The 9,773-nt window shown below is 34.0% G+C and overlaps 1 protein-coding gene across 2 annotated transcripts; it reads left to right on the forward strand.

Annotated features, from left to right (window-relative positions):
• The first annotated feature begins 312 nt into the window (after nucleotides 1-312).
• LOC115986655 (rhodanese-like domain-containing protein 4, chloroplastic) lies at nucleotides 313-5,918 on the forward strand. Of its 2 annotated transcripts, none has more exons than XM_031109885.1 (8): nucleotides 313-1,102; nucleotides 1,982-2,084; nucleotides 2,190-2,276; nucleotides 3,092-3,166; nucleotides 3,295-3,369; nucleotides 3,733-3,813; nucleotides 4,229-4,465; nucleotides 5,431-5,918. In XM_031109885.1, exons 1-8 carry the CDS (start codon nucleotides 459-461, stop codon nucleotides 5,476-5,478), a joined length of 1,350 nt encoding a protein of 449 aa, XP_030965745.1. In that variant the 5' UTR covers nucleotides 313-458; the 3' UTR covers nucleotides 5,479-5,918. The 2 variants fall into 2 exon arrangements, with proteins under 2 accessions (XP_030965745.1, XP_030965744.1); XM_031109884.1 differs by having other exon boundaries at nucleotides 315-1,102; nucleotides 3,295-3,390.
• Nucleotides 5,919-9,773: the final 3,855 nt, after the last annotated feature.

Genomic DNA, 9,773 nt, shown 5'->3' on the forward strand with positions numbered 1-9,773 from the left:
TAATTAATTGTAATCTCATATGGTAATATCTCGTAAACGAAAAGCCGGTTCTTGTACTATAGAAAAGAGGAGAGTATGGTACTGCAGACAGCATGTACTATATATATATGTATGTTGCTTTATGGACATTTCTTTCTTTCTTTCTTAGCCACACACAACCGAAAGTGATCAAACTATCAACAGCCTCCCTCCATGATCACCAAACCTCTCATCTTCACTTGCCACGTGCCATACAGCAACTGGTACAAAGCTCATCTCCCATGCCATGTCAGCACCTCCCTCCACTCAAAAAAAGTAAAAACAACCTGCCAAACCAAATTGTTTTTACCCACTGAAGCTAAGGTTAGGCTTGTCAGCCTAGAAGCAAAGAAACAAACTGTGTGTTTGTATGGTGGTTCAAGCTTTTCCATCACTAATTTGAGAGCCACAGAAAGTCTATGACATAGAAGAATTATGCCATGGAGGCCCTCAATGCAGCAAGCTTGATCCCCTTGTCTGTTCTTTGTGACAGAAAAATAGAACCCAGAAAACTCTCATCACTACCTACAACTTTTCCACTTAAATTCTCTAATTCTGCTGTTTTGAGTACCAACCCACCAACTTTACAACAATGTTTATCAAGGAGTTTTCAAGGAAGTCTGGTCCTTGCATCTTTATTTCTTAATACTGGGATTGCTAGAGCTTTATCATATGAGGAAGCAGTTCAAAAGTCTGTGAATGCCTCATCATCTGGGGATTTTGATGCAAGTGGGGTTCTGGATAGTGTTATAAGTTTTGGGACAGAGAATCCTGTAGTTATAGCGGGTGGTGCCACCATTCTGGCGGTTTCTTTGGTTTTATCTCAGATTCTGAAGCAGCCAAAGCCATGGGGTGTTGAGTCTGCCAAAAATGCTTATGCAAAAATAGGTGAAGAAGCCAATGCTCAGTTGCTTGATATAAGAGCACCAGTGGAATTTAGGCAAGTGGGTAGTCCAGATATCCGGGGTTTGAGGAAGAAGCCAGTGTCTATCGTTTACAAAGGCGAGGATAAACCCGGGTTCTTGAAGAAGCTTTCTTCAAAGTTTAAGGAACCAGAAAATACCACATTGTTCATTTTAGACAAGTAAGAATTTAAGACTAATTTTTATAATTTCTCCCTCATTTTGTTTTCTAAATTATACGGCATATCTTTTATTCAGTTCATATGGATAATTAAGAGAAAGATATAAGAAATTCACTAGAATAATGTTCTTTTTCTACATGCAGCACTTAGATTTTCCATTCTGAAATTTAGCTTTCTTAATAGATAATGTTAGGATCCCTAGTGTCAACAGTTCAAATATCATTGATTTTTGCCTTTTCTAATATATAAAATTGGACGATATTAAAGTGGAACCATATCTATGTCCAGAACTGAAATAACCTAATTATGTACATGCTCAGAATTTTTCAATCTAATTATTTCAATTGATTCTGCACTAAAATAAAATGGCTTACAACATCTACTTGAATTGTGTATATTTATGGATATTCTATAACACTCCTAAGTGAGGATTCCAAACTGTTCCTTGCACATGTTTTCTTATTTGTTTCTCCTGGTGGGGGTGTTTATTGAAGCTGACAGAGCTGATTAAAATAAAATTAGCCAAAAATTGGTGTGAGTGAGAATCTACATGTGGGATATTCATTGCCCAATCATGCAGGTTTCATTATTGAATTAGCGATTAAATAAAAGTAAAACTATTTTTTCCTCTTCAAGGATTGTTGTTCTTGGGTTGATAACTGCAGCCTGCATCATAATTACTTTTTAACTAATTCTGACAGTTAAATAACCATAACTTTAGTTAAATTCAAAATTTCAGATCAATCAATCATCTCTTTCCCTCTTTATTGTTCACATGCTTTCTGATTGTCTCAAAAAACAGTCAATTTCTGACTTTATGTTTGTTAATCTAAGGGCTAATATATGGAAGTAATGTTTTTGAATTTGTGATGAAGCCAGATTTGATGGAAATTCCGAACTGGTTGCAGAGTTGGTCACTGTAAATGGATTCAAAGCTGCATATGCAATAAAAGATGGTGCAGAAGGACCCCGAGGATGGATGGTCTTCCCTTTCTTCCTATGCTGTTTACATTGAATACATTGTTATTGAAATCCATATCTTAGTGTGTTTGACACAAAAACTTTGACGTGACTTGTAATTTTGCAGAATAGTGGCCTTCCTTGGATACCACCAAGGAAAGCATTGAGTCTTGATTTTAGCAATTTGACAGATGCTATTGACGGTGCAGTTGGAGTATGTTTCTAAGCTTTTAGTTATATGTTCCTAGACTCTTGCAATTTTTGTATTTGATATCTTAACCCTTGTTCACTCCCTGTGTACTAGGGTGTTCCTTTTTGTTATCAATATAACTTATTACTTATCAAAAAACAAAAAAAAATCAAAATCAAAATCAAAATTACTGTGTAACTGAAAAACTTGTCTTGTGAACTTTTGGATGCCCCTTTGACCTTTGATTCTGTAGCCTTTTCTTTCTTTTTGGTTCTTAATCTATCATAATTTCAAAAAAGTGAAGTTTTATTGTAGCTGATGTGTTGATCAATGATGGCATTTTTAGGAGTATGAACTTTTTTGAAATTAAAAGGTTTGTTATGTTGAGTTGATGTGTTAAACAGCTATCCTAAACATATTATTTTATATCTGGTTCATTCAGAACAGGGAAATCATCTTTCACATTAGTTTTTGAACCATAAATACTAATACTATAAGCTTGCTAAACTTGGGGAATAAAAGATAATTCTTTTATTTCAATGGCTATATGAATTGTTCTAATTCTGACGAGTTTCCTTTCTTCTTAATGTTGCTAGAATGCATTTATTTTTCATGTGGAGAATGACTGTCCTTTGGTCTAAAGTACTATTTTTTTAATTTACTGAAGAGTAAATATATTTCAACATCATTATATATATTATTCTGTTGCTCTCATAAAGTTATTGCATAAGCTGAAACATTAGGATATTCTACCTTCAGCATATTGTTTTCTTTGAAAAGTTTTTTACATGGTTTCTAAAATGAGCACTATAAGGTTTATGATGGCAATTAATGTGCAGGAGGGTTCAGATGCTCTTTCTCTCACCCTTGGGATTGCTGCAGCCACTGGATTAGGTTTATTGGCTTTTTCAGAGGTTGGGCTGATAATGCTTTGTTAATTGGTTTCTCTTAATTTTATATTCTTCTTATTTGATGTGAATTTCAATGCGACATATTTTTGTGATATGCATCTGCATTTTATGATTTTCCTCTATCTTTTTAGGTAGAAACAATACTCCAAGTTTTAGGCTCAGCTGCTCTTGTTCAGTTTGTGAGCAAGAAACTCCTATTTGCTGAGGTGAGTTGCCAAAACCTTTCTGTAAGTTTTTCTGTTATAATGTTTAATGAAGATACTTGTTACTGTAAATTATATTCTTACTACCTTTGAAGCTACCATGCATTGCCCAGATTTGGATGGCCAGCATTATTCTACAGCATGTGTTAGTGTCTTATGGTTGAGACTACATTGGTCTCACTGAGGTGGAATACATATCTTATGATAATTTCAATTTGTATGGCTCATCCAGCTTGCAAAATTTATTGATTTTTCTGATGATAGAGGCAGGTCATTGTGTGGTGTAGAGTTACAGAAATTTTTTATCAGTCAAATGATATAATTCTAGTCTAGATTGGAGCTTAGCTGAATTTCTTTGCATGACAGGATCGGAAGGAAACCCTACAAGAAGTTGATGAGTTTTTGAACACAAAGATTGCCCCTAAAGAGCTTGTTAATGAAATAAAGGTGTGTGATATTTGTGTGAAATCTGTGTTTCCATTACTTTTCCTGGAAAGTAAAAATGGACAATACGTTTGCAGAGTTGTATATATTAATATATGTTTATGGTATTAAAGCATACTTGCTAAATCACTATCTGTTGCTCTTTCATCTATTTAATAAGAATTATCCAAAAATGAATCCTTTTAATATTATTCCTAATTGGGTTTTACTAACGTATGCCTTTAAAGTATACATTAATAAACTATTTTAGGAAACCTTTTATAGAAAAATGAAAAGTGACTAACTTTTTTTACAGCTTTTTCAATTGCTCATAAAAAATTTCATAAAATGAATTATTAATGTATACCCTAAGGGCATATGTTAACCGGACCCTTCATAATTATATCCTCTATCTATGCTGAATTGCCTGGAATTTCAGGAAATTGGAAAAGCTCTTCTACCAACAACTGTACCTAGAAATGCTCTTCCTGCACCTGCCGAGGCAAGCCTAGAGCCTGCTACAACTAATAATGCTGTACAAAAATCAGAAGGAGCTCCTGAGCCAAAAGTAGAAACAGCTGGACAACCTATTCCTGACATAAATTCAGTGCCAAAACCAGAAGTTAAAGCAGAATCACTTCCTGGATTTTCAAAATCACTTTCTCCATATCCATACGTAATTCTCACTTTCACTCCTCTATAACTCTATAATATAATGTTTCTGCTCCACTCTTTATGTGCTTAGGATTTGAAGCTCATAAACTACTCACTAGTGGCTAATTATTCTGCCACTTTTTGAAGTAAGAGAACTGTTTAATTACTATCAGGGTAGCTTGGGTTTTGGGTAGGTCTTAATCAAGATTATATCTGGAATGTGGTAGGATTGGGTTTGTGTTACAGATATGAAAAACGAAAATATACTATATGCTCGTGTCGAGTGCTTGGTATGATGAGTGTAGGCTTAGACGCTTAGGAGGTTTGCTACAATGGGATGTTAATATATACATAATATATGTGTGTGAGAGAGAGAGAGAACTAATTAAATAACTAATCTATATATATATATATATATATATATCTAAAAGTTGAAACGTAATATTTATTGTTGCTACGCTTATGTTGAGCCACATTTGTGGCCACATCATCTACCTATTTCCAATAATTTCACTCCACTATTTCCAACCATAATATCCCTTTCACCGTTTCATACGCTAGGATCATAACATACCAGTTATGATCCTAGTGTCCCACATGGATTAAGTATAAGTATAATCGTGTTTATAAGCTTTTGAGCACCCTCCCTTGCAAGCCGGTTTTCAAGGGTGAGTTCTACCCTATGGATTTGTAACATCCTACTAGACATAATTGTTTATGTAATGTTCACAACTATTGAGGTGGCATATATGATTAGTGAGCAATAAACATAATGTTAGTAGTGGGGCCATGTGATAGTGATATTACATACTTACATCACTACAAATTGACTCCTCAGCAAATGTTGTGTCTCTAGCATTGCTCTAACTGAAATTTTCTTCATATTGATTTGTCGCCTGAAGCAGACATTCTTTTTATTGAGTTATTTCTGCCGTATATTTACTGTACTAATTCTTGCTTCTACTTTTTATTCCTCTCTGGTTGCAGTATCCAGATTTGAAGCCTCCTACATCTCCTTCACCATCACAGCCCTAGAGTTGCGATTGCATTAAAATGTCTCCATGTGTTTCTGTAACAGGCAGCTGTTTGGCAGTGACTTGCAATGCTATATTGTGAGTTTTGCAATTTATGCCGCTCTTTTAAACTTGAATTCAATTTAGGTGACATCTTGGAATGAATGCAAAATCAGTGTCATGAGTTATATAAAAATAGAAGTCTGCTACAACCATCTTTTTGTGGTCATTATGCTACTTTGCGTAATCATTGCGTCTCTTCTAGATGGAATTTATGTATTAGCTCTATTCAGATGGGTATAATAAAGAGTTTTTGAGTAAGCAATAGAACATTTTATGTATATCCATGTGTGCCTGGATGTGTTTATTAAAGATGTGGTCATGTGAGTGCATGAAAACACTGGATTCTGTATTCCAAAATATGTAATCTAGTTGCAACAAAAGAACACAATTGTATATTTATTCTGTTAGTTGCATTTTCAAAATGTGATGCTGGTAATTGGAGACCACTTATTCTAATTTTCCTTAAAATGGCATCAAAGGAAGACACTTGCAATTTTCGAGATTGCTATTAGATTACATTGGATTGGAGATCAGCACCCTTTAGGCTTTAATGAGAAAGAATAAGATGTAATTGTGCCCCAATTACATTAAAAAAAAAAAAAAAAAAAAAAAAAAAAAACTTTTTGAAGAAAGAAATCAGGCAGGTTTTTGAAGGCAAGGCTTCCAAGGGTCTCTCAAGTTCGGTTGTTGTGATTGCTGTTCATTGTTACCTGAAACTTGTATTCGTGCTAACCAGAAGGGGTCTTCCTTGTACTGCCTGCCTCTTCTTCTTTTTTTGGGTTAAAAAAAATTGAATACATGGGGTAAGTTTTGTAGATTGAAGGAGTTTTAAAACTAACAATAGAGTGATCCTATTTTGTAGGGAGTTAGTGAATAGAAGTAAGAATTTAAATCAGCGTAGAAGTAGGTGTTTATTAGAAGTAGAAAGACATTTCAACGTAGAAGTAGGAATCTATTATTTTTGTCAATTTACTATTTTAACCCCATTTTTAAGTTTTAGATAGGGGTATTTTTTATAGTAAAAAAAGCAATAACTAACTTTCTTTTGCCAACTTACTATTTTAACTCCATTTTTAAGTTGTTGGTTAATTAATTTAGGAGTATTTTTTATAGGAAAAAAAACAATAACTAACTTTCTGGATTCTCTTAATATATACAGATAATTTGCTTTATTTGACATGTGAGGTGATGTAGCCCGTAGATGTGCTGGAATTTACACATTAATTTACGACATAGCATTTCTATAAATAAATAAAAAAAACCTTTGTGGGTGCTTTTTTTGTGTTGTTTGCAGACTCGGACTAAGGCGGACTAAGGCTTTTCAAGTTTGAGGGAGTTGGGTATGGTTCTCTCTGCAGGACGGACCTTGCGAATTAATGTGTGCACAAATAGCACACTCCAAAACGAACAAAGAACAATATAAAGATAGCCCAATAATTGTTAGTTCAAATACCGTTAGCCCACATATTCAAAAAAGCAAATGAATATATAATTAGTCAATCACATAATCTTTCTTAAAAAAAAAGGTTAATTACATATTGTAGATACTGTATTTTGTTTGCTTTTGATTTGCGTGTCAAACTCATAAAATCTCAAAAATATAAACTTTCTTCCATGGGGCTGTGGAAACATCTAGACTGACGTGGCGTAACCCGTTCGAGCATCGAACCACTTAAAGTGTCATTTCAAGTCAAGTTGACCAAAATGCCTCTAGTCAATCCTGGGTTGACCGAAAGATAAAACTAGTCAAAATCATCCTAAAACAACATTTCCATGTTTCTGCATTAAACTCGAGCTACTCGGTGATTTTTATCAACTTTGACCAAGTTTGACCCAAGGTTGACTTCCAAGAGCCCCAAAAACCCTAATTTTGATCCGACCTCCGGAACGGATTAGAACCAACATCATTGTGAAGATTATTGAATTCCTTTTCCAACGACTATTCATGGGTCAAAATCGGAGTTAAAATGGTTGAGATATCCTGAAAAATGTGCAAACCGTGTCAGCTTGCTTCCCAAGCCATTACTTTTGATCCGATCGTCAGAATTTCGATTTCTTTTAAAGGTTATTAAAAAAAAAAAAAAAAACAAAACAAAAACGTTAACATAGATTAACGTTGAGACTAAATAAATAAATAAAACTTATTTCCATTTTTTTCAAACCCTTATTAAAAAAACTATAAATTGAATCCCACATAGAATTATACAAATAATAAATATAAATAGAATTATACAAATGATAAATATAATTTTTTTTACAACAATTTCTTAGATAACAACCACTTCATGTGAGGTTTGAATCATACAATAATTCTTGTAAAATCTCTCACCTGAACTTATCTAATATTTCATTCCAATATGTTTTGAATGCAATTTGAGAACTTTGTGCATATATCAACTTGAGAGAGAAAAGAGATAAATCTAAGATTATCATTATTTTGAATAAATCAAGTATTTTAAAATTTAAAAAAGAAAAAGAAAAAAAAGAGAGAAAACTTTATAAATGGAATGACGTTGAATGACTCTTTTTGTTTTTTTTGATAACCGCGTTGAATGACCTTGAATGACTTTTTTTGGTTCACAAACATGTTGAATGACTTTGAATTAATTAACAATGATGGGAAAGTATCTGGAAGAGCATCTGGAAAATCAGAACTCCGAATAAAATACGACATTTTATATGGCGTGCTCCAAGAGATTCGCTGCCCACTAAACAAAATTTGAAAGCTCGGCATTTACCTGTGGAAGAGACGTGTGAACTGTGTGGAGATCATCAAGAGTCACTTATGCATAGTATCTGGCTATGCGAGCATGCCCAATCGGTGTGGAAGTCTGAACTCTGCTTCATCCAGTATTACAGAAAAGGTTTTAGAACGTTTTTTGACTTATTGGAGGAGGTGTTGCGGAAAGGGTCAGGATTTCGTGTGGCTTGGTTTTCTACAATTGCGTGGAGCTTGTGGCAGAGGCGAAACCGTTTGCGAGAGAATCAATCCGTTTGGCCACTTCTTGAGATTGGAGCACGAGCAAAAGACTTGGTGACTGAATTTTTGGATGCCACAAAACAGGATGTCAGGCCGAGAATTAGAGGCACATCTGCTCGCTGGATTCCTCCTCAGGATACATTCTATAAAGCAAACTTTGATGCGGCTATATCTGAAGATATGGGTAGTGCAGGTCTGGGAGTGGTGATCAGAGATTGTCATGGCCAAGTTATAGTTGCCTTAAGTCAGAAAATCCGGAAGCCTAACTCTGTTGAAGCTGTTGAAGCGTTAGCTGCTTGCCGAGCTGTTGTGTTTGCAAAAGAATTATGTATTTTTAAGGTGATTGTGGAAGGGGATTGTTTGAGGGTGGTGCAGGCCTTGAAAGCAAAGGAGAGGTGTAACACTCTATATGGAATATAATTGAAGATGCGCGTAATCAGAGTTTATCCCTACAGTTTTGTCAATTTCAGCATGTTCGCCGGGATGGTAATAAGTTGGCACATGCTCTAGCTAGGAGAGCGGTTTCATCCGCAGACTTTGATGTATGGGTAGAAGATCTACCTAGTGAGTTGGAGGTTGTATTCCAATCTGATTTACCTTAATAATATTGACTTACTGTTTTCTCAAAAAAAAAAAAAAAAAAACGTTGAAGTTTTTTTATTTTTTTATTTTTTTATTTTTTTTAAGGTTATCATTATTAAAAAAAGAAAGAAAAAAGAAGCAAAACATAATTATATTGGCAAACCAAAGTAGCGTAAAATTCCTATAAAAAAAAAAAAACTAAAAAAGAGTTAGTATTTTGAGCGAAAAGTCTGTACTTAAAAAATAAATCCAATGTTAACCATTTAAAAAATAAAGAACGAATTCATTATAAAAAAAATAAAAATAAAAAGCAAATGTTTGGAAACACGTTGGTGCAAACTACAAATAGAAATAGTCCTTACTAGTATCCTTTCTCAAGTAGCTAGTTCAAGCACAAACCCTACTTATTGAAATTTTTAAGTCAGCCGCAAATAATAAGCAAGCATCAAAACAACCTCAAATTCCTTTAAAAATCACATTCACCCAAAGGTAAGTACTCCTCAAACTCTGAATACTTGACAGCCATGGCAAGTAAGATGTAATACCTCGAAAAAAAAAAAAAGATTTAAAAAAAGGGGTATTTAAGTAAATCATTTTGCTGGGTCAATTTTTATAATTAATATTATTAAGGGAGTTTTTAGAAAATTAGGTTGAAACCCTAACTATATATAAGCTAATTAAGTTAGAGTATA

Source organism: Quercus lobata, chromosome 4 (assembly GCF_001633185.2).
Source record: "Quercus lobata isolate SW786 chromosome 4, ValleyOak3.0 Primary Assembly, whole genome shotgun sequence".
Taxonomy (NCBI): Eukaryota; Viridiplantae; Streptophyta; class Magnoliopsida; order Fagales; family Fagaceae; genus Quercus; species Quercus lobata.

Excerpts from the sequence above, each read along its gene's own strand:
- LOC115986655 (XM_031109884.1), top strand. The coding sequence starts at position 459 with ATGGAGGCCCTCAATGCAGCAAGCTTGATCCCCTTGTCTGTTCTTTGT. Across the intron at positions 3,391-3,732 it reads TGAGTTGCCAAAACCTTTCT|GATCGGAAGGAAACCCTACA; the intron begins GTAAGTTTTTCT and ends TTTGCATGACAG. Across the intron at positions 4,466-5,430 it reads CACTTTCTCCATATCCATAC|TATCCAGATTTGAAGCCTCC; the intron begins GTAATTCTCACT and ends CTCTGGTTGCAG.